Source organism: Mercenaria mercenaria, unplaced genomic scaffold, assembly GCF_021730395.1.
Source record: "Mercenaria mercenaria strain notata unplaced genomic scaffold, MADL_Memer_1 contig_681, whole genome shotgun sequence".
Lineage (NCBI taxonomy): Eukaryota > Metazoa > Mollusca > Bivalvia > Venerida > Veneridae > Mercenaria > Mercenaria mercenaria.
Genome location: NW_026463572.1, coordinates 29,835 through 55,593, shown reverse-complemented (window position 1 = coordinate 55,593; position 25,759 = coordinate 29,835). Strand labels below are relative to the sequence as shown.

General features: G+C 33.8%; 3 protein-coding genes and 1 long non-coding RNA gene across 5 annotated transcripts; 2 read left to right on the top strand and 2 right to left on the bottom strand.

Annotated features, from left to right (window-relative positions):
- Positions 1 to 326: 326 nt before the first annotated feature.
- Positions 327 to 1,358, top strand: LOC128554719 (uncharacterized). The gene has a single exon (XM_053536031.1). It carries the CDS (start codon positions 327 to 329, stop codon positions 1,356 to 1,358), a length of 1,032 nt encoding a protein of 343 aa, XP_053392006.1.
- Positions 1,359 to 4,934: 3,576 nt separating this feature from the next.
- LOC128554717 (uncharacterized) lies at positions 4,935 to 11,600 on the bottom strand. Its single transcript, XM_053536029.1, has 5 exons — positions 11,511 to 11,600; positions 10,326 to 10,527; positions 9,782 to 9,859; positions 7,503 to 7,589; positions 4,935 to 7,253 (listed from the first exon to the last, which is right to left on the bottom strand). Exons 2-5 carry the CDS (start codon positions 10,515 to 10,517, stop codon positions 6,504 to 6,506), a joined length of 1,107 nt encoding a protein of 368 aa, XP_053392004.1. The 5' UTR covers positions 10,518 to 10,527; positions 11,511 to 11,600; the 3' UTR covers positions 4,935 to 6,503.
- Positions 11,601 to 11,885: 285 nt separating this feature from the next.
- LOC128554716 (uncharacterized) lies at positions 11,886 to 15,944 on the bottom strand. Of its 2 annotated transcripts, none has more exons than XR_008369676.1 (3): positions 15,809 to 15,944; positions 12,943 to 13,179; positions 11,886 to 12,025 (listed from the first exon to the last, which is right to left on the bottom strand). It is a non-coding gene; the product is annotated as an uncharacterized LOC128554716 (long non-coding RNA). The 2 variants fall into 2 exon arrangements; XR_008369675.1 differs by lacking the exon at positions 15,809 to 15,944 and adding an exon at positions 15,536 to 15,732.
- A 7,984-nt stretch (positions 15,945 to 23,928) lies between these two features.
- LOC128554718 (heavy metal-binding protein HIP-like) lies at positions 23,929 to 24,766 on the top strand (the record flags this gene model as incomplete). Its single annotated transcript, XM_053536030.1, has 1 exon — positions 23,929 to 24,766. A coding segment is annotated over one exon (519 nt), but the record flags the coding sequence as incomplete, so codon positions are not given.
- Positions 24,767 to 25,759: the final 993 nt, after the last annotated feature.

Genomic DNA, 25,759 nt, shown 5'->3' with positions numbered 1-25,759 from the left:
GAATAAATATTTTGTTCACAAAGTTCAAGGACAGTATGTCAGTATTCACTTCAGACAGTAAAAGAGATGTTGGTCCAGTCCAGCTCGATTTATTTACCTGTCCACCTAGCCAAGTAGCATGTTTAAGGCAGTACTACAAAGTGTTACGTCCAATTAGCCAGTATCACGGTCTAAATCCATTACAGTTTTAGACTACATTACAAGGTGATTCTTACACGGACCTTTTAAAGTCAAAGTTGTTCTTAAAATGTCAACTGCTAAAAGCCAATGGAAGTTCGTTTTCAAATCAAGATGGAGTCACGCCATTTAATTTGTTTTTTCACGCAATGTTTTCGGAAGTTGATGTGCAAATGAATAAAATGTTAGTGGCGGAAACAGGAAATATGTACCCGAGCATTGCATATTTCCATACATTGCTTAGAAGCAGTCAAGAAATGAAGGAATCTACTCTAACTGAGCAGCTTTATTTTGCAGATTGTCCAGGGTTAATGGATACTACGAATGTCGCTGATGGTAACTACGGGCTTTTCCAAAGGCCTGGCCTTACAAAAGGCTCCAATACTTTTGAAGTCGCGGGACCAATGCTCGGTGATTGTCCTATGTTCGACAGGTATCTATTTAATGGAGTGAAATTAGACATATGTTTGAAACGGAGTTCCCCAACATTTTGTCTCATGAGTTCGGAAGATCAACCACTGGCATCTGACAATTACAGTGTTGTAACAGAAGGCGCATTTCTAAGACTTTATAAACTTAAAATTAATCCTTCTGTGCTGGTGGCTCATAGTAAACTTCTTCACAGCGATGTTACGGCAAAATACCCTTATACCAAACGCGATGTGAAATACTGTACCGTACCACCAAATCTGAGCAGTTTCAGTTGGTCACACATTTGCCAGAATCTAACGCCAAGTACAGTGGTTGTAGCATTCTGTCTTTCGGAGGCAGTGGCAGGTAGTTATAAGAAGAATCCATGGCATTTCATAAATTGTGATGTCAAACAACTACCTCTTTGCGTGAACGGTATCAGTACGCCAGGGGACCCGATACATGTCGATTATAGCATGGACAATAAAGGTGGCAAAGTTTTACAGGTTTTCGACGGGTATCTCGATACGCTTAACAACATTAATGTCGGTATTGCACGTGCATATGTTGGTAGAGGATATGCTATTTACGTGTTTTACATGGAACCCTCTTTCAGTGAAAATACAAAGTTTCCACCTGTAAAGTCGTATGAGCTTTACTTAATTGTGAGGTTTGGAACTCCCTTACAAGAGAGCGCAAGGTGTGTTATTTACACAGAAAAAGTTGGACTTCTGGAATTTGACAAAACGCGCAATATAAAAATTAACTAGTATCAATTATAAATCATAAAACATGTACTAATTCTGTTTTAACTGAATATGAGAATAATGCTCTTAATAGCATGTACGTGACCCTTCGGGTTATAGTTTAAACCCGATTTCGAATATACATTGTATAACACTAACTGCAAGACACTGTTCACCAAGAAACGTGAAAATATGATTTTTTTACTAGATAGTTTGTACTTCTTAACAACTGTCAAGATATTTATAATGTAATCAATCACCCTGTACCTGAAATTGATATTGCTTGTTTATCACAAATTGTAATACATTATTGAACAAAAGTAAAGCCCTGAAAAAAAACAACAAAAAACAAAAAAACAAGAACACATTACATTGCAGCAAATTAAATATTTTGGACAAAGTGTTTTGTGTATCCTCGTAAATGAAATGAACTGGAACAATGATTACTCTTAAAGCATCAACAAACGCTTTATAGCCAGCGGGTAATTGTCGCCCATTACAGCCAATAGCCGCCGCTTCCAACAGCTCAATAATATTTGATTTTGAATCTATCAAATTTCCACGAATTTTGCCGTTCCCGTCAGAGGTAAACTCAAACATATTTGTCCAAAGTTTATGATAAATGTCGACAGCCTTCTTATTTTGTTCCGTACGGGTGAGGAAAAACTGTGCTCAATCACTTGTAAAATCTTTCTGTTTATTTCATATGCCGCATTCGTGTAATATTCTGTGAGCATGTTAACGTCCTTTTCACCAGGCGAGCTATTTTGGGCTTCATCCAAAGATACTCTCTGTTCTTGTGTCAAAATCTTCGCCTTCGCTGTTGATATAACTGTCGTTGGTGTATTCGCTTTGTTCTCTTGGCTCCGCAGTAATTGTTGATACTGAGACTGGGGAATGACCACGAGTTTCCTCACTCCTTCCTCCATTCTGTTTAAGAACTGACCAATGACTAAAGAAAACGTTCAGTAGATCCTTGATAGAAACACTTTGCCGCAATAATGCTCTTCTCTCCAGCTAGCTTCCTGTATACGGCTTTGTATTTTTCCAGATTTTGTATCTGACGTACTTAGATAACTTAACAGATGTAAATGTTTCAAAAAACGATCCATCGCGGAAGAACAGTTTGATACAGAAAAAGGCCCAGACGTCGATTTTATATTATATCTAAATATCTGTTAATTGATTTCATACACAATAGTACGGTGTTCCGTTTGGACATTCGTGACATTTATTTAATACTAAACCGCGATGCACGATGGTACAATAACAAAAACGTGATGGCGCGATGGCACGATGATGAAATCGCGATGGAGCGATGGTACGATTGTGAAATGTCGATGTAATATCGCGTTTTCATCATCGTACCATCGCGTTTTCACCATCGTATCATCGTACAATCGCGTTTTCATTATCGTATCATCGCGTTTTCACCATCGTGCCATCGCGTTATCATCATCGTACCATCGTGGTTTCACCATCGTGTCATCGCGTCATAACCATTGTACCATCGCATTTTCACCATCGTACCATCACCTTCCGGTGGTCATGCGCAGTGGTACAGTATGTGTCAGTAAAATACAGACTTGATACAATCTCGTTTTCACATTGCACTTTGTACCTTCTATACATCCTAACAAGAATAAGCTGAGTTTGAATAATACCATGTGACAATTACATCCAGCTTTTTTTTTACTTTCATGCATACATAAAATACAAAGGACGTGGCCTCGAAGATTTCACAGTTTTACTACGCATTTCTAATCGGAAGGTGATGGTACGATGGTGAAAACGCGATGGTACGATGGTGAAACCACGATGGTACGATGATGATAACGCGATGGCACGATGGTGAAAACGCGATGGTACGATGGTGAAAAGGCGATGGCACGATGGTACGATGATGAAAACGCGATGACACGATGGTGAAAAGGCGAAGGAACGATGATGAAAACGCGATATTACATCGACATTTCACCATCGTACAATCGCACCATCGCGATTTCTGGTATAATAATTTCGTCATCGTGCCATCGCGTTTTCACCATCGTACCATCGTTGTTTCATCTCATGCCATCGCGCCATCGCGTTTTCGTCATCGTTCCATCGTGCATCGCGGTTTAGTATTGAATAAAAAGTCACGATTGTCCACACGGAACACCGTACAATTGGGTACTGACCTATTAGCACACTTGATCGCAGCCTAAATCTTTTTTCCTGACACAATGGACTATTGTCAATTATCAGCATGAAAAATCTTCAATCACCATATCATATGCCTTAACAAAATTTTTGGCTTTGTTTTTATGAGAAAATACATGGCTTCCTAGAACTGCTAATTTTTGTCGATTTCGCAATGTAAACAGAAGTATGTAGTGAAGGTTTGTTGCAATCGTTTTACTATAACGAGCATTATCAAACACATTGTGCTGAGTGAATAACGAAGTAATGTGCATGTGGTTACTCAGCTTTATAGGTAAATCGCATATCGCTTTACTTGAAGATATTTCATTATACATATCACCAAACACGATAAGTAAATGACGCTCTTGTGAGGACCATTTCTCTATCGTCTCTCGGTCGGGTAACCCCTGATAAAATGTTATATTGGGAACTGACTTACTCATTTGTGAAAAGAGATCTTGAAAGTTATAACAGCAATAAACTCGTTTGCTCGGGGCACCGCTAAAACCTTATCGCTTGCTCTAATAACTTCCTAATGTATGTAGTTTTTCCGCTTTCACTCATCCCAGTCAGACTCATTGAACAAGGTGTTTGAAACGGTTTCAAAGACTGATTAGTATACCATGCACTAGTTTCAGTATTAAAGTCACCACACGTTGTATTTCCTCTCCTGACATGACAGCTCTGAAATTTACGGCTGAAATTTACCCAGTTGAGAGACACTGGACGTTATTCTTTACCTATGATCGGTAGTTTTGGTACAAAATATTTTGCCTTCAATGGAATAACACTGTGGAATGATCTTCCTCGAAGTCTTAGAAATATTCAATGTCCTAATAAATTCAAGGATGCCATAAAACTCCATCTTATGACCAGTTAAGATCCTTTTTATTTTGTCTTTTTCATTTTTTTAGGATAAGTCATAAGTTTTAGACTTGTAGTTGTACCAATGTATCTTAATTGCTTAGTTTGTACCACTTAATGCCTGTGATATCAAAACGGTTGTTAATTGAAATTGTGTTATTTTATGTGTATAAAGCTAATCTGTAATGCATTTTATGCTTAATCAAATGACTTTCTTAATAGATTTATTATTCGATTAATTCATAAACAATATTGCTCCCTCACTACACATTACTTTCTGTGTCAGGCATGCAATATCAGGGACCACTATGGCAATAAGAGGAAAGATGCTTACCCTTTGTTGTGTTATCCCTGGTATTGGTTATCCCTGGTATTGGTGTGCACTACATGGCCCAGTTTGTATATCATTATGTTTGTTATTTGTTTTAGCACATGCATCTTATTGATAATGCTTTGTTTTATGTACACTTTTACCGAAATGAATATATCTATTTAACAATTCTGATATATACCAAGAAATAACAAGACATAGAAAATAAAAAGAATTTTAGGATATGTATGTTTTATTGCTAATAAAATGCATATTTATAATTCCAGTGCAATTAAATAAAACCATGACATATTCTCTAATCTAGAATGATCAATGATTTTTATTTGTGTTACATATTATGCGACACCGTATACAACCTGATACATCTAGAACATTATCCAGGGCATTCTCGGTTTCAATAATAGGTTTATTCCGGCCCGTCACAACGGGTTTGTTACGATAGGATGTTTGTTTAAAACAAATGAAAAGGACCTCGAATCTCATTGAGGCATAATTTAGCTTGCTTTCTGTTCGAGCAACTGCAATTGCATAGGCCAGTTGAGAAAACCAGCTAATGCAATATGTCAACCCAAAGAGGCTATTTCTAAATAAACATAGTTCCTTTTTGAGTTACTGCTCAATGATATACCAGTACATGTACCTCACAGATCTTTCAGTCTCTGGCCTCTGACTAACTCCTTGTTGTAGTAGTTGTGTTGCTTTTAATATTTAGTTTAGTACACTCACACACCTTGTAATATTTAAATGTGTATAAGCATTAAATGTCAAAGCAAAGAATATAATATGAACGCTGAACGTTTGACATTTTTCTAACTGCTGGCTATTCAGGAAATCAATCAATGGTAAACGTTTGAGATAAACAGTGCAAACTTAATCAACATGCACAATAACAGCCCTGCAAATTTAATACTTTTGTAACGATGGTTACATTAGTTTTCTCACAGTATTTCAACTTTTATAAGCAAATGTATTTAGTGTTAAAACGATATTCGTGTATACATATCGTGATTTTGAGTTCAACCTCGTAAGCAAACGAGTCCACATACTATACATCTCAGGTTACGTTATTTCGTAATATGTTCAAAGCTATCTTTACATAAGCATAATGAACATTGTACAAACAATGCATCTTAACGTAAAGTCAAAGATTGGAAATCCAGAGAATTCATATAATATACTTCAAGAAATTGTTTTAATCTTTTCAGAGTTTCTATTAATGCAAATCGTCTATGGCATCAAAACATGCATCTTTATAATGTACATTTGAATATATACAATTTAGTCAATGTATTACGTATTCTTTCAATGTCTATGTTGCCTTGCCGACAGATGTGTTTAGTTTCCGATTGTCTTTGTTTTTCTTCTTTCTTCCAGTTTCGGGATACGTTAAGCTATACTGCTTTGATTTATCATCTGTGTTTTTAACTTTGGGAGGTGATTCACTATTTTCAAATCCTGGATAAGAAGTTTCCATGGTAGTTTGACCTTTACTACTAACAACAGCTGTAGTAGTGTTTGGATTCGATGTTTTTGTATTTCTATCACCTTCCATTGATCTAGTAGCATTCGAAGTTTTTCTCTTTCTATTAACAGAAGGCTTTGCGTTTGATGGAATAATATTCGGATTTGACTCGTTATAATCATTCGATTTCGTATCAAAATTTGCACCCGGTCTGTCTATCGATATATCAGCAGGAAGGTTAGCCTTTTGATCTGTTTCAGTCCTATGGTCTCGCTCTTCCTCTTTCTTGAGGGTAACTGTCGTTTCTTGACAGTAACTCGGCTCGACATTAATGTAATTTACTGAAATTGGCCTTAGAATCTGTTAGATTAACTTCGGATGGAAATTCAGAATTGTCAATCGCCCCCATCTTCTCCTGTCCGTCTGTCTCTGTCACTGTTGTAATATTTGTTTTCGCATCGTGTTTATTTACTTCATTTGTTGTTAACATTTCATCTAGAACAGGAAGTTCTGATCTGTTTTCATTTTCAGTAACAGAGAGTATTCCTACAGAAATTGGCTTTGCATGGTTCGATTCCTTTTGATTGCTGCATGTTCCCGGATCGGTATACCTGTCATTATGATAGCTATCAGACACTGATAATGTTGCACCTTCAAGTTTGGTTTCAGAGTTTTTAGTTTCTTTAATTGATTCTTGGAGTTCTGTCTCTGTTTTAGTTGCTCTTGTTATTTCTTGTTGTTCCGAAGTTGGTGGACGCGCATTACACGAAATTCTGTTAGTTACGCCGGATTTACACTGTGCAATACCTTTACATAAAATATTTCCACCTTCGTTGAGATATAACGGAGGCCATACAATGTAATCAATATACTGTCCTGACTGAGTGTAAGGTTTCAAGGTGGTGCTTTCGTACTTTTCTCCATATCTGTTGCAGATGGTTACGTCCAAATAGACAGAGGGGTCTTGAATAACCATGAGCCAACACAATTCAATACCCTTATTTAGAAACAGTTTCAATCTCACATCGTGGCGCTTCTTCTTATCAGGAAAGAGCTTATGTATATTTTCTTTTAAATCCTGAAGAAAGCAAATTTATTTAAATAATAGATGGTAACTTGTCTGTTAAGGTAAAATTTGTATTTCAAATACACTTCCACGTTTCTATTTACAGCATACCGTATTTTAGATACTTCTCTACTTTAAACAGGCTTTACGGTACTTAATGAAATGTTTTTCTGATATCGTAAATATTCTATAGATATGATTCTACACTATGCGGTACAATAAAATCATTAAATGGTTAACATGTTACGATAAAGTACATACACGCTTTAGGTGCTTTAAGTGTCCATTATGGATCTTTTTCCTCTGATCTTTAAGTGGTTTCATCAGCTCTGATGGTGGTTCTTTACCCTAAGATTATTATAGATCCAGGATAGATATATGTTTTTTATAATTATGTAAAACATACTGATAAAAACAGCAAACCCGCCAGTTTGATATGTATTAGTTTCGCTAAATGAGACTAAATATTTTGAAAATGTATTCGCGACCGTGGCATCGGTAAGACAGTTAGTTTGCTAAATTATATTTATTCTCTTATCCGCGTTGTTTAAGAGCTAAAAGCTTAATATGCACGTACCGCTTAAGCACGCGCCGTGCCCTAACACATGTTGATCTATGTTCAAAAGTTAGAAAATGGCGGCCTTATGAAAACGACACATCACAAGTTTTCTAATGGAAATATTATTGCTGCTATTGTTAATATATTTCCTCTATCGTGAAAGAAATGCTCCTAGTTTTAAAAATAATTGTAGTTAGAAGTTTTAATCAATATAGTGTCAAATGGGTACACCCAGTTATCAACAGATATCTCTGTTTGATCAGTATTACAGCTGGGTATGTTAGTGGTTGAATAACTGACAAGTTTAAAGAGAATTCCTACAGATTTTTTTTTCCTTTCATAGATTTTTTTCAAATCCATATATATGATAGGAAAATTTGTGCTGAAAACAATGAACAAATAAAAACAACGGGTCACCTGGCTTGTTTTTGTGAAAAACTGTTTTGAGCGATTTTTCAACATTTTCATAATTTTCTGCTTTTTTATAAATACCAACTAAAATATACATCAAGACAGCAAATAAGGTTTATTCTTTTTACAGATTTTATTATAATATACTTATTTGATATCATAGTCATATTTGTAATAATATATTCTTACAATAATGGGTACAAATGAAAAAAATATTGTTTCATATTCAATTTTGTGAATTTTTTTCAATGAAAAATACCCATAGTAAAGAATTTTTTTTTAATTTGGAAAAAAAACTGTTTCATAGAATTTTTTCCTGTTTTTCTTGTGTATAAATAATTGTATTGTGAGCATAAAAATGGCTAAAAATGTATGGGTCACCAGGCTAAATTTTATGTTAAGACCGCTTGAATACAACATCTGTTCGGACAAAAATGGCGCGAACCTGACCAAATTGATTACATGTATATCTGCTAGAAGTTAAAAAAAAGTTTTAAAACTTCTTAATTCTTTCTATGATTGAATACTTAATAATCTGAAAGGTGATATTGTATTATCATTACTAAGTCAATTGTCTTACATTATATGAACAACACTGTCTTTGTACTAAAATGCGATGTGAAAACACAACCACAAAATGGCAAGATACCTGTCAGGCATGATACTTGTCAATACAATATAAACCAGTATCAACATTTGATTACTGATAAAACTTATCAAAAATGTTATTTCATTCAAGATTCCTCATATTTAACATTGTCTGTCACAGGTTTCAACAAAATGTTGACTTCATTTTAGTTTTCCATAGAAAGTGTCGGCTGCACAAAAAAGGTGTGCATAAAAAAACTATAGGAAATTCCCTTTAATTCCTCAGCTGCCACTTTTCAGAGTTTATAACATTCATTACGCATAAAGGGTTCATCTGACAGTAATAACAATATTACGAGGCAACACAAAATAAAAGTATGTCCAATTTATATTAAAAAGTAACTGGGATATGTTTGAAGGGCCGTTTTGACTTATATTTGGGTAATATTATCTCTGGGTACATTTTGTTTTCGCAACAAATTAATACCCGGCCTATTGTCACTTTTTTCGGCATCCTGAAGTAAAAAATGTATCCATAGGAACCCTTTACCTTGATAAATGAGTCTAACAAGAAAATAATCTAGGCAAAGTAAATTAGGCTGATTTCCCTATTCGGCAGACGAGTCTAAAAAGCTGAACTCTCAAACGTCAAGATCAAACTGTAAGATGGACTTTTCGTCAATAGTGTTTATAAGCGCCGTTACCTAACAGCATTTCATGTATTCGAACGGCAGACACTAAATCCAACCAGTAATCCTTTATTCTGTACCAGTACTAAACTCTTCTCCGCACATAATTTTCAACTTATCCACATGCATCAAAACGTCATAGAAAATAAACACTTAGCCCTGGGTCAAATTCATGATCCCACAATCAAAAGATCTGTGTGCTCTCTCTATTGAGCTAAGCAGACTAGCTTTAAAACAAATGAAGTTTTCAGAAATATCTGTTCAAGTTTAAATGAAATAGTAACAAAATATACCCCAAGGAACGTCTTTATTGCCTCCCTCATGTTTTCCAAGTCACCGTTCGCCTTCTTTTTGCACGCGTTGTAAAATGCCTAAAGGAGAAAGAGGGATTATAGATACCTATATCAAAACTTCAAAAGATAATAACTATTCTAAAAATTGTACTGAAGAAATACTTTAGGCGATGAGCTTGCTAGCCGTCGTGCTGAATGTAACAGAAAGAAAGTAAGTTGTGTTTTGTGCTCAATCTTTGTATATTTTGTTTGATAAAAATCGTTTATCTACTGTTGCAGTATAAAATGAGCAGAAATTGATCTAAGAAAATCTAGACACAAGCAATCGAAATTCTCAGACATATTCAACACAACGAAAAGATACTGTAGCTATATAATGTTGCAAATTCAAACGATCGTTACAAATACATTAATTTCGTTACTATTGTTATTTCGTAGTCATTTATGTTGGATACATCAACAGCTGAATGTACGTTTAATCTTGATATATTTCAATATTATATAAATAATAATTTTAACATTCAGTAATAAAAATCTTACTCACACAAAGCGCTTCCAAAAGCGTATGGCATGCATCTTGTTCTGATACATGTTCGCCAGCCGTTAACACTTCAAAAGCATCTGTCCATTCATTGTCATAAAGTTCTGAATACTGCTCAGCTAGTTTTGTGGGTCTGTTTTCATCACTGAGGTCTGCAATATTTGCGTTGCCATCCGTCAGTCTAGCACCAGCCATAGCACTTAGTCTTAAATTCACAACAATTCATGCCAAATGACTTGCTTAAATTACCTAAAAATCCTATCATAGGCAAACACATTCTTATAAGTTAGAAAATTCTCATCAAGCAGAGAAAAAAAATGGTAAAAGTTTAAGTACTTAGATGCGAAGTATAAATTCAAACGTAAATAGTAGTCCTTTTTATCATTATCAAACTTACAGCTTTTATCGTGCGGGCAGTAACTGTTAATTTAAAAGCGCTTGAATTAAAATAAGACTTCTTGGTAAAACAAATACGGTGAAACGGTGCTAAAACATTTACAATGAGATAAGAAAATAAGTTATTTATGATGTATATAATTATATTACCTTAATCTGGTCTACATAAGTACAGATATCAAAATGAAAATTATAACATGTATCCAGGTAGAAATAATTTAAATTCATAACTTCATCATGTCATCAGGGGATCTAACTGACCAATCAGAGAGCTGCATTTTTAAGTACCTGCCAGTTTCCACTTGGGTAAAACGAAGTATTTTTACAATGAAAATATAGTGACTTTAAAAATAAATTCCACAATACTTCGGATATCAAATAGACTTTTTGACTGCACATGCTCCAAATGATGCTACAAACTACAAATTTTCGAAGTTTAACTGAAATATCATAATTATGGACTTAATATTTTGATTTTAGTTTAAAATTTGAGATTTTACACAAAGATTCTATGATAAAGTCCGAGTGAAATGTAATCACTACCCAAGTAAAATTAGTATCATTCCGCAATTTTTCGGACATGTTAAAATTATGAATAAATAAGTCCTTGAACAGATAAAATCAAAAAAATATGTTCCACATGTTTGACTACATGAACTGTTGTTATTGTATTAGTTAGAAAATTAGAATAGGTTGCCAGCTTGGAATCTGTTATGAAACAGTCTGAAAATAGGGTGAGTTCTAGGTAGTGCTTATATACAACAGTAACATAAATGAAAATAACTGTCACACCTTGTCAATAGTTCGTTATTGGCATCCTTCAGTTCCTGATTATCGATTTTTTGTCTTGATACTTTTTCTTGCAATTTTTCTACTGTACGCTGATGTCTGAAAATAAATGACCAAATATGAGCAAGAATATTAAACCGTGTCGTATGAAATATAAGTTTTGGATTGTATCATTGTCCACGTAAATACTTTTCAATAATGCAGAAAAGTTATGGATTTAGCGAAGCACTTTGTATTTGATGATTGTTTAGTCCGGTTATTATTTAGGATTGTTTACACAGTGCTGAGTTCTTGGGGGAAATTGTCGTTCATTGAAATTGATTCTGTTTAATGATTGAAACTATCAAGAACAGAAACTTTATTGATATTTACTCTATTTTTTGCTCTTCCATAGTTCTGAGATGCTCATCTTTCATTTTTGCCATTTCTTCTTTCCTTTTCTTTCTTTTTTGAGACGTTTTATTTTAGCACTTAACTCATCAACCATGTCATCACTTGCTTTCTGCCTGTTTTTACATCTTGCAACGGAAAAATAGAATGAATATGGCAGTATCTGGTATGATATCGTAGACATAATATTGTTATAATCAATACTAGTAGGTATAAACTAGGACGAATTTTCGCGTATTTCGCGCTAGGACCAATGCAAAATTTAAGACCGCGCTATTATTATTTTTTAGTTTCATTTTTTCATTTCTAAAATTGAAAATGCGCGAATTTAAGCCCACGCGAAACAGTCACTTTTTCACGTTTGCGCGAAATTTCATGCCAGCGAATTTAAATGATTTCACAGTACTTTTTATATTTTTTAACACTTAATGTTTTAAACGACACAATTTCAATGCAAGATATCAAAATCATAACGAAAACAATATAACGCTGTTGTCTTTCCTCTCATACCAAAGAATAAAAACTTATAATTCGGCAAAGTTATTTAGATGTGCATGTAACGATTTTGTTTTCCTGCAGCGTAACAATCGTACAATATAAACATCGATATCATATGAATCATTATATTATTATATTCTTATCATTATTATTACAGTGATATTCCATTGAGGCAGCACTATGAAGTTGGGGATTGTGCTGACTACAAGTAGAGAGCTGAAAAATTGTTGAAAAAGACGTTAAATCCGCACGCGCACACACAGTGATCTATTTTATGCAATATCTAAACTATACTGCTAAATGTCACTTTTGATGAAATAATAAGCGCTTACATTAAAATTATGAGAGCATGTTTGTAACACAAGTACAGCATGGTATAAATTAATCTAACAATAGAGACTAAGATAAATTGAAGCCTTCATGCTGCAACTCATTTCTTGAAAAAAGTAAAAAGTAAGGCAATGCAACATAAAAACAGTTAATAAAGATTAATCATTGTCTTTTCTTTAAAATTCTAAAAAAACATACAAAATAATGAAATATTTACTGTTCATGAGGGTTATGTTGCCGATTGCTTTGGTCGTTTTCTTGCACTACTGGGCATACTTGTGAGGCTGAAGCAGGTCGTCCTTTATTCCTATCAACTGCATTAGTTGTATCTGGATAATCAGTTACAGCAGTTGCCTCGTTATTTAGTAGTCCAGATTGTTTCCTTTTCTTTCTTCCAAAGCATAGCATTTCAATATGTTTATTTTAGCTTTAGACGTTTACTATTCAGGTATGTCTGAAATGTAGTAGAATTTCAAGGATATATCATTTTTAATTTAATTTGTTGCAAAATATCATGTTGTACCTATCTCCATTCCCAAGAAACGCCTACGGTACCCTTGTTTGTATAGTTACACTTAAGGTGATCGAATTATGCCTTAAAATATTCCCGATATGTCATATGTTTATAATTCCCGTGGGATTAAGTCTGTCAATTATGAAATTACCAATATCACACTATGTACCTGGATAATCTTGACTCTGTTCAGCAACCCTGACTCAGTGCCAACATGGCTGACGAAAAGACATGAATGTAGTTAAATGTCTTGCCTTTCTTCATGTTTTTATGTTTGTGTGCAATGTTAACGTGAAACTTTTAATAGCCATAATATCCTGTATTGGTAACCTGGTTTGTTTACTAAATATTTTGTCCAACAAATCACTTTATGCTGCTGGAATTCATTCAAATGTACTCGAAAAATGTCTTCAAAATGAACATTTTTAAGTTTCCGACCGTTTAAAAGCACCTGAAATTGCGGTAATACCTTACTTATCAACTGTATTAGTTCAATAAACATCTCTATGACAATGTGTAACAGTATCCATACCCAGAAATCTAAGCCAATTTGCTGGCTTATTGGCAAAATTGTCTCCCCTGAAAACAGCTTATCGAGTGTATCGATTAGCCGTTATCGGTCAATTTACGCCTATTGAAATATAGAAGGGAAAAAACTTTAACACATCAAATGACATCAAAAGCATTATCTGACAATATTTATTAAGTTATTGAAGTAATCTGCAATATTTACATTTTCTTTCAATATAATTGTTAATAAAATAAAACATGATCTTCTTGCTTCCCTAAGCGTTTGAAATAAGTAACTCATTTTGATCCCAAGTCCTACTGATTTCTGTAGGAAATGACAGATTTTAAGCTTTACATGGTCTTTTTAAATGATATATTCTCATATTTATACTCACAACATTTATCAAGTTATTGAAGTAAACTAGAAAATTTAATCTTTCTTTCAATGAGTTTATTTAAAAAATTTAAGTTATTTTTATGTCTTCTTGCTTCCCCTAAACGTTTAAATATCACTGATTTTACTAATTTGGAATTTTTTGTCCGTCTTAGTACGCGTGTACTGATGACACTGATTCATTTTTTATAGCTTAAAAACTGTATTGATTATGAGGTGGGTTTGGATTTGCGAATAATTCCTGACTGATATAGGAAACAGTGCTGGATAAATACAAACTGAAAATGGATAAATACCTAACAAAAGGAAAACTCAGCTCTTAGTCCATACTAAAAACGTCTTGTATTTCACAAATAAATATGAACAGGCAGAAAAAAATACCGGATTGTACCTTTTGTATTGTATGTTGCGGACTACTTTCATTTAATATGCATGACTTGACACGGTTCTATAAATAGCGCACATAAAAACTTCACTCAGTTCTATTTTTAATATAGACAAAGATTGAAGATTTCATTCGATAACAAAAAAAGGTGGAAGGTATATAATAAAAGGGTCATTATAACAGTAGCTAGATCTGGGATTTCGTATTCAGCTCTCGTGATTTTGCAAGGTCGGATCAGACTCGGTGTGTGCGCGCCTTGTGAGATCCAATCTGGCAAAATCTACTCGATACAGCATTCCAGATCGAGCTACTGTTAGAATAACCCTATTTTACTAGAAATTCCTTGTCACTTTATTTAATAGCGGAAGGGATAATGCCTTTATGTAATTTAGATTTATAGCCATATTTTATGTACATGTGGACTCATTCATTTCTATAGAATATTAGTCAGTTAGGTGAATATCCTTAGACGATTTCGAGAAAGTTAGGTTTTATCAATTCCTCGTGTAAACTGAGTTCGGTTATTATCAACTAGAAGTTAAATTTTTATCCCTTTTCTCGCTGTCAGCACATTTGAAAGTGTATTGTGTCAATATGCAGTGGGCTAACAGGCCTATAAAGAAGTACATTTTTGCTTCCAAACAACAAAAAAGTAGGGGCAACAAAAGCATATAAGTATTTTTAAACATTTTTTATAAAAAAGTTATTGAATTTTTTGCCTTGTTCGTCAGTATTCTACCTGAAAACACAAGGTTTAATATTTTTAACATGATACATTTTTAAATAAATATACACTTGATCATTGGAGACACATTCTATTCATTTCCGTTTTAAGTCTGAAACTTAAAAATTATTGTTTGCCCTAAATTTGTAAATCTGACATGTACTTCCTTGAAACCTCGCAAGTATATAATATATGCTTCAACAAACAGCTATGAAAATTTTCAAATAAAAAGGTTTATTGACCTGAGTGAAGTTACGGCAATTGTAGTGATTTAAAGACTTACATTTAGACTTCATTTATAACACTTTTTGATAAGCAATTCACCATCCAATTAACTTAATATTTTCCATGTCTTTGATAATATATTTCAATCTTGTAGGCTTTGAGTTAAGAACTGAAAACGAAAGTACAAAATAAGTCACCCACTATAGCTTATGCAGTGATAAATTATAATGAAAATAAATAAAACAGGTTTTTTTATGAATCTAAAGTAGTAAAATACTTTTACTCAACGATATAACCTTGTGTATCTAACACAATGAAAAATGTTTCTTACCTTGTTCACGTCGACAAGGAAGTAAACTATATCTCCTGTTATCTTGATTTATTGAAGGTAGTGACAGATTTTAAAGTACGCTTGTTATCAATACTTTTAACAAAAAGTATTAACTTTATAAAAATGTACATTGGGGTTTACATACCGAGCGGAGAAAGCAAGTTTGTGGTATTCATAAACATGTTTTTCACATTTTTGTAAGGCATTCTTCACTAATTTTCGTTTTGGTGTTCTTTCGAAATAATTCGTTTCGCTTTTTACACAAAATCAACAGCTGATAATGAATCAAAGTTGTCTCCCAAATATGATCATATCACGTGTAATGTTTTTAGGTTGTGATCTATGAGGAAGCAATAATTCGCAGTAAAACTAATCAAATAGCGGCAAAAAAGAATGAAACTTAACAGTACCGATGAGAAAACCTTGGACATTCCCGTTCGGTATGCTTAAATGACTTGTCTATGTTAAAACTATTTGCCGACCGCCACTGGCCGCTTACTGAAGACTAAGTGCATGCCCAATGGCTTCAGATGGCGGCCATTGCCAATAACATATTGGCTTTGGCGAACCCCTAGCAGATAAAAATTGAGTCGTGCTTAAATGGTATTGATTTCTATGATGACGCAGGTTTTTTTTAGAAACAAGTCATTACCTAAAGGAGACAAAGGAAAACCATCTTTCACATTCAAAGTTTATACCGATGTCAGTACGTGAAATGCAATAGTGAACTATGAATGAACCAACTGCTCATATAACTATTTGACCTGTCAAGTAATTTAATACCTGCAAAAAAGTAACTAACTATTATAACCCTGAAATAGCATAAATTGCTTATAAAAATATGCAGTTAAATTATATGTATACAAATGTTTCTAATGTAAAATATTTATAGATAAATAGCAGTTGGAACTACCATATGCTTTCTACTATTTTTTTTTTGTATTCAGCATAATACTTAATAGATTTAGGTAGAATTCTTATCGGACCTCGGACGGAATTTTTGTAGGCTGAAGATTTCTCCCTCTCGGCCTCTATCATAGCCTCCTCGTCCCAACGCAGTCGTGGCGGTGCCTATGCGAAATGAGTGCGACTTGAAATTTGCATAGCTAAGACCGTAAGCTACAAAAGCTGTTTAACAGACTTGTTGTTACTGGCTTGCCATCAAAATAAATAAGGAGCTAACCGACTAACTTAGGCCGAATGTTTAAATACAAATGAATGTTTCTTACAAGGCAACTGTAAAATTGCACACCGTCTTACTTGATCGGTCTTGGAATATCTAACTGTTATACGAAACTTATTATTTGCCTCATCTAGAGTAATATTGTTTATATCTATTAAACAATGTAAATAACAGAATTTCGTGACTGTATGTTCGCCGATCCTGAATAAACCAAAATAAATAGGCCCAAGTTAACGCAACTGCGAACAAAGTGCTTTCGTACATTTGTGCAAAAGGCTGGTAATTCTGAAATAAGTTTTGATAGTATAGATGTCGTATTAGGTAGTCGTGCGTCTCGAGAACTGTTAACACTCCGTTTGAAACCCTCAAGTACCTTGCTAACTAAAAAGTGTTTGGTGACAACAGGGCGGCCAAGGATTTTTCAATGAAAACCAAGTGCAGTCACATATAATTTGGCTGTTGCATATGACAATCCTTCTAATGATAACATAGATAGGCACTGAAAACTATGGTCGACAGTGAATGACCACCTTGTTCCAAAACAATATTTAAACCTGAACGAGACAAATCTCTGGAATCCTAAGTTATACGAGTTCGATGTACCGGCTGCAAGCGATTCTCTCAACAGTCTTGCAGCTGTTGACAGATATTGGATTGTTATTGACTCTGTTTCTCTGTTTGTGATGGAGCAACCTCCTGGAAACGGGCCCATGGCTTGCGGGAAATAGAATCACATAATAAATTATATAGTTTGACTTGGAAGAAATGTGAATGTGACAAGCCCTATCTTATGGCTAAACCATACAAGTCTGGAGTCAGGGGAAATAAAAATGTAAATACAGAAACAACCTGCTGGAGTTACTTCCACTGTTAATGAACAAAATTCATATATGAGAAATAGGACAGAACAAACATAGGGACGGGAGCCAGTCTAGTTGTCCGCCAAAACTTGATTCATTCGAATATAATGTAGTGCTCAGACAAACATTAATATTAAACGTGTACCTGGTCCAGTATTTGTTTGATAAATCGTTCAAATTGTATATCATACGGATCTGCAAATATGTATAATATGTCATCAAACATCATGTTTACGAAGTATGAAATTAAGATTATGTAAAACTTGACTATCACACCATAGCTGTTGCAAAACACAATAAATTCATCAGGGAGCTACGGGTAATACAGGAAGCAGCAGACGAACCACTGCCAGTGCGACCTACAGGGATACTTTGTTAACGGACTAATGACGCTATATATGACATTTTTAAATTATACTGGCACATATTCAGAATTCGAATTATGCATATAACAGGATATCGTGATCTTTTAAGTTCCATGAATTCATGTCACAACGTATGTTGTTTTGTCGATACCACAAATCTATATACCCATGAAACAAAATGACATCACAACAAATTTTGTTTGTACTTTTAGCAATTACAACAAACCAGATCATGTTGGGATAAGGCCGTGACTTAAATTTGAAATTATCGTGACATATTGTGAATGTCAAATTTAATACATTATAGATCTGATTGAAAGACATGAAAGGCATGCTCTAGCTAAAATGAATAGAAACAACATAGAAGCGCGCCATGACATACAGAAAATATTGATAATAGGCGATGAATAAGCTAGACCTAGCAAGACTATATACTAGAAATTCTAAGCCAAAGAGATGCTCCCAGTGATGTTATAACAAGGAAAATATTCATACTATGTTAAGTTAATACGAAATGAAACTTAACTCTAAGATCAAACAAAATCCTTTGTAAGTTAAAAATGTCCTACGTAAACAACACACAAAACAAACAAAAAAATGTTAATATGTTTTACATGCATATAACAAAAACATGTACTAAGCACGGAATCGACTGGTGGGAAGGGTTATAGCAAACTACAAAAAATGTATGTTATAAAATATAATATAATCCATCCAAGCAATTGACTGAGCTAATCGACAGACTTCGGAAAATGGGGATTTACATGTCTGTATAAACATACCCGAGTGTTAAATGTTTTTAGTAAAGTGATTCACAAATTAAAAAAAAAGTATGTACTATGGACAAATGAAACTGACCATAAATAATCGTATTGCCGAAAAACAACACTGTTTATATAAGACGTGGTAAATGGCCGACCTCATGGCCAAGGCTTTTGTTTACATTTTGAAACGCAATAATACTGCGTGATACCTGTAATGTATAAGTACCGCACATTATAATGGTGTCTTTATTTTTAGCAACATGTAAATAAACAATCAATACTTAGCAATACTTTTAAAACAAAAGATATTAAAAATAATTCAAAATAATGTCAATAGTTGGCCTGATGGCGCAGTATGTTGAGTGGATAGATATGTAATCATTTTGTAGTGATAGTATTGATGGTTCGAACCTTGCATCCGTCATTTCTTTTTTTATCATTTAATTTATATACTTTGTGTAAGTTTGTTTTTCTCTGATTTCTAATTTATTTACGAAAACCTAAAAAACATTAGATCATATTAAAGATGATTGCTTATTTAAACATGGCTACGTGGTAACAATGACATATATAAGTTAGTGAACAAGTTAATACTAGACCTAGATTAGCAAAGTTTTGTTGTTTTCGTTGAATCGTATTGAAAAAAATAACGTAGTTAAAATACTTTTTTTTACGAATCCGGGAATCGAACTCCCGACGAAAAAGTATAAGACGGATACCAATACCGCTCGGCCAACGAGGACTTACTATCTAATTTTCCGATACAGGTAAATCCAATAATTGCTTTACAATGGATCTATGACGGATTATCATTGAACACCCCTGGACTTATTGGACTCAACTGCCACATTATCGAAGCTTATTAGTATTAACAAAACGCGATAACTGTGGCCTTTATTTACTAATACCGGATTAACCCATAACAATGGAATAGGGAATCAGGTGGACACATTATATGACAAATATCTTATACCGCAAAACCAATGCAAGTTGCGGCGTGGTCTAGTGGTTAACATGTATGATTTGTAAGCTTACGGTGCCAGTTCGAATACAGGACGAGCTACTTTTTTTATTTTTCCAGCATGTTTTTACCTGGAGAAGGAATTCATGTAAAACTATTTATATCATGATTTTCTCTTGCACTTATACTGATTACTTATTGACATTTTTCAGAGGATCTCTTATTAGAATAGACATTGAATCTATAAACATTGCAATACATAAACAAATACATAAATAAAAAGAATGAAAGAAAAAATACAAAAGACGATATAAACAAAAACCTGCAAAATAGAATAAGTAAAACACATTTTTAAAAAAAGAATGGCTCGAACCTACACCATACAAACATAAAAAGAATAGATGTCCGGCACACTATCCACTAGACTATAAATCTGTTTTGGAATAAAGGATCGTATTTAGAGTTAAGAATACTACATTATACAAATTAACACCACTTATCGGATAACACACCTGCTTTACCTGTTTTTGGATTTTACCGAGTACCGTTAAAATGAAATTATCGCGATCCATTAATACCTACAGCTCGTTTAAATGGGACAACCGTGTTGATGTACTTATAAAATAGACTTTCCCGGTTTATAGGTTGGTCAGGGCTACGGATATTTATTGTATTTTGCGATCGGAATATTTCTATAAAATGCTTCTTCCCCTTCCGTTTGGATCTGTCCATGTTTACAAACACGTGTGTTTATTTTAAGGACTGTATACCATTTTCACATGACAGCTTATATTAATTTTATTAATAATTATTTACCTGTAATGGTCATGTGACTTGAAGCGACGCGGCGGAAACGCGCTCCAATAATTAAAGGCCCATGTTTCGAACAGCTTTACAAATAGATGTTATGCGTAATTCCGTGGTTACAAAAGCACTACTTTTAATATTGCACATGAATTGTTATAGTTAGAGCCATGAAGGGAGGTAATAAAAACAATAGAATCAATAAAACATTCTCGTATTTTCAGCAATATTCAAACCTTCGACAAGTGTTAAAGACAGCATTTCGAGGTTTCAACGCAATAAGGGCGTATCTACATATAATTATTATATGTAGATACGCCCTTATTGCGATGAACCCTCGATTTTTCGGAAATACGATTTAACAAGAAATGAATGAAGTTCATGATGGAAATGCGGCAGCCAAATTTTATACCAACGCATTATGAGCCTTTAAATAATATTTATTTCATAAAAGAACATAAATCTACTTATGCAAAGTTGAAACTTATACGAAATATCTATTTTAAAAAGATTTCGCGGAGGATAAAATGTAAAGCATTGCGTGAATTAATTGATTGAAACCATACTCTTAATGAGAAGACAGATGTTTCAACAGTATTTAAAATAAAGTGAATATAAAGGGGTAATATTTCATATTAGGAGCCCTAGAGAAATATTAAATGCCATATTTTTTTTTACATTTTGACACGAAATCTTAGGCCGTATTTAAATTATCGCATTTGAGTTAATATCGCAGGTCTTTAACAACGTTTAATTGTTGCCTTGCTCTTAAAATGTTGTCTCTTCTTTTGCACAGTATTTATTCATGCAACCATTTCGAAAAACAAACGCATCCGCATCCTCTTTGGTCTATAGTTCAACATTAACTTTTTGCTGGACTTGAAGAAATAAATTGAAAAGTTTTTTTTCTGATATCGGACGTAGGGTAATAGTTTTGACTTTTGACCGGAAAGTCATTCAATAAGTGTAAACTATATTGTTTGCAACAGCTATTCCATTATGATGCAAACCTCCTATATATAAGGTTATAGTTGATACCAATGTCATTTCAACTGGTCAACATCGACCAAATGGGAAAAGTTTTAAGTCTATTTCAATTCTTAAATATTGGAAGAATGCTTTATAAGATGTTCAAAAACATATTTGTATTCAAAGAAAAAGTTTCAAATCGAAGAAAATGTAAAGATTGATACAGAAATATATTGTCAGTTTTATTTCATAGGTGAAACCAAAATGTGTAGTCCTGTTTGTCGCCATATAACCTATACTGTTTTGGTGCGCCGTAAAACCAAAATAAATAGATAAATTATTTCATAGATTATAAGAATTAAGAGGGAGCATTGCAGCAAAGAATGAAAGTGATACTGAATTGTTATTACGTCTTTTATTAGTAGTATTCCGCTTTTATATCTATACACTACCTTAGAGTATCAGTACTACATTTAAGCTGGGCTTGGCTAGTTGAGTATGCATAGCTCAGTGGGAAGGAACCCTAATTCAAGTTGAGACCTGTAGGATTTTCTTCAGAATGAATCTTATGTACTTATTTCAACCTTTTGAACTTACAAAATCTCTGGACTGGGAGGAGGAACATTTGAACTTTACCAAGGGCAAAGTGTCTGTATTTAATAGGTGGAGAAACATTTTTACAATGCCGAAGTACAAAATGTCCGAAGTATGGGGAGGAACATTTTAACGTTCCTTTAGTACAAAATGCCCAGATCAGATAGAGACGTCCGAAACATGTTTTATTCTGTATACAGCCCATACTGTTCAGGTTATAAGAAGTATTAAGCAACAGTTACTACTTTTGCCTAACTATATTTTTGTGAACGGTACCTTTGCTGCCAATAACAAAAGTGAAACACCAACGACCACAAGAGAATTAACTGACGTTTCTAACATGAGAAAAAAAGATCAAAACCATTGATCTCTAACCGCTAAGGGTGTTAACCAATGCCATATACATCCAATTCATCAAATGTCTGCAAATCTAGATAATCAGTACATTTTTAATATAAATTATGTGCAAGCAGATATAAAACCTTACCAACATTGGCATCAGAAACATATTGTGAGATATTTTGACTACCGGGCATAGCTGTAATAAACGGTTTATATAATTCTTCTCACGTACCATGTTTGAGATGTGCATTTAATCTGATTTTATCTTTTCATATCAGAGACAGCTGCAGACAGTTTATTGCATCGGTACAGTAGCAGTAACCTCAGCATAATTAATTTCAAACAGTGCATCATTCAACACACATATGACAGGAATATTAGCATTCATCAACATCCTGTTTGCAGCAACCAAACCCAGATTCTCACGGTAATAAAAGCTAAAGGGTTAAGTTGACATGGAGCAAAGAATTTCATTTGCAAGGGTGCTATTGTAGGGGACTATACAAAAGTTTTCAGTGCTTCTATTTCTTTATGTACTAAGCGTTCATTACGAAATAAACATAAAACAAGTAAATATGACACTGGATCACACATACCTAGCGCATCTGATGCCACCACCAGCATAAAGCCATATGACGATTTCATGCTTTATTGTATATTAACCGGATATATGACATTACTCCATGACTTCCGGTTAGTTACAGATGATCACACTCATCTTGAAAGAATATTAAAACTCTTCACAACTGTTTTCTTCTAGTTCTGTCTGCTTTTTAAACCCTATTTTAAGTCGAAGAGAACTTACTCAAATTCCATTTTTCATCATTGTAATGTTTTATGTTATCTGTCTTTCCTTGCATTTAAGACCTTTCAAAAACATGAAAAAACATTAAACTAAACTACCCACAATCCGGCAGTGACTTTTTCTCTTGGAAGTGCTCAACTGACGCATATTTTTCTCTCAAAATGCATCAATCACACATTACACAAACGGAAAATCACTGTACATATGCATGATAAACATCACGAAAATCCCTATATATTTTCAACAATCAGAAGTCCTGTGACTTAGTTCCATCTAACATAAATGTCAGGGAATGAGAGCATATTAACGAACTTTGTGACTTTCCCTTGTAAATAATATAGCAGATACCGGCAAGGTAACTAATAAATTCGGTGAAGCAACTATTTCCATGTCATTGTATGGAAATATTTGGAGCGATTAACATGGATTTGAGATTAAATTTTGCTTTAGCTGTCCTTTGCCTGACAGTATAAACATCTACAACTTCAACATCTTTTAGAGATGTCATCCTTCCGGCAACGAAAACAGACATACACTATCAAATCGAGTTAGATGAAGAAAAAAGGGGGCGCAAATGTCGAAGAAGTTGTAGAAACGTTGCATTTCAAGCAAGTGTCAGTCCGACAATAAATGATATAAAAGCTGATGCAACGATTTTATTCGGAGATTGCACAACAAATATTGGAGGAGCTTTCGATGCCAAAAGTGGAATATTTACAACACCAGTTGCGGGCACATATATATTCCATTCGACGATTTTAACGCCCCCAAAGTCGGTAGTTGAAACAGCACTTCAAGTAAACGGAGAAGTCAAGATGCTGCTATATTCTGGCGATAACTCGTTATATTCACCGGGTAGCAATATGGTGGTGCTTCAATTAAAAGTCGGAGATCTTGTGAAGATGGTGAAACACGGGCCGTGGGGGAAAACGCCATTCACAATACATCATAGGTTTAGCACGTTCTCTGGTTTCTTACTGCAGGTTGATTAACTGTCCATCAGAAAATACTGGATGTTAAAACAAACACAGTGCGTTTTGATAACATTTTGAGACCTTTATAGATGTGACATTACAGATCTTGAACTATGTTTTTTTGCATGAACGAGTAATCGTAGGATTTTATTCTTTATTTCAGTGTTTATACATTTTGTCGTTCCATTTCAAGAAGTACTGAAAACATGAATCTAAAATATCAACAAGACTAGTACTTAAGGAACAGTTCAATTTTGTCTGGGACAATATTCATAAGATAATCATTATACATTGCACTATATGAAAGGGATTTTCTACATGAAGGTGAATACATACTCACAGTCTGTAGTCGAAGTTGAAGTTGAAGTTGAAGTCTCTCATATTTCTCACGACGTATGTCTATTGTTCTTCTATATTCAGTTGTATTTTATTAAAAATTCATATGCACTATTATATAAGCGGTATTCATTTGTAGTTTATCGATAGTCATTTGTACTTTAGCGACAGTCATTTGTATTTTACCGGAATTCATCTATACTACAGCCATATCATTTGAATGTTATACTACAGCGATTGTTATTTGCATTTCACCAGAATTGGTTAAAACAGTATTTTATTGATATAATTACAATTGTTACAGTAAATAAACATAGAGGATTGAGTAGGAAGCTATAAGCTTTTTTAGAAACTCTCCCTTAATTCTTCACCAAAATTCATAACAGCGAAAGTTATTTGTTTTAATGGCTTAAAGAGTAGCGAAGAAGAATGTACAAGAATTCTTTGGATTTTTTCTAATTAAGTTGAGGAAAATGTAATAGAAATTTATAATATTTATTCAATAATGATAAATGAAATTGTTTTGCAGTCTGTAAATTTGTTAAGGAGAACTGAAACGTGCTTTATATGTTTTCATATGTGCCTGTTTATTTACTTTGATTTACTTTAATTGTGTTCTGCTGCATATTTCACGTTTATAATTGTTTTATTTGTACTCTGTGCTAAAGATTAATATTAATTTTTGTCTTTGCAATCACCATTTGCTAGTGTTTAATTTCAACATTTAATGTGTAACTCATCACGCCATAACTGTTAATAAACATTTACTCAGATTTAGTGCAGCGTTGTGGAATTGATTGTCGGATTATCAAAAAAAAAAAAAGAAGACCTTTTTAATCAAATATTTTGCACACAGTCAAACAATAGTAACTATAACGTCAACAACTGGAGAGACCTTGATAATTTACTTTGCTCCAGCCGTATACCCTCTATATTTCTTTGTAGTTTTGCTCTTAGTAAGCCCGAGAACCGACGGGTAATACAATCACTATAG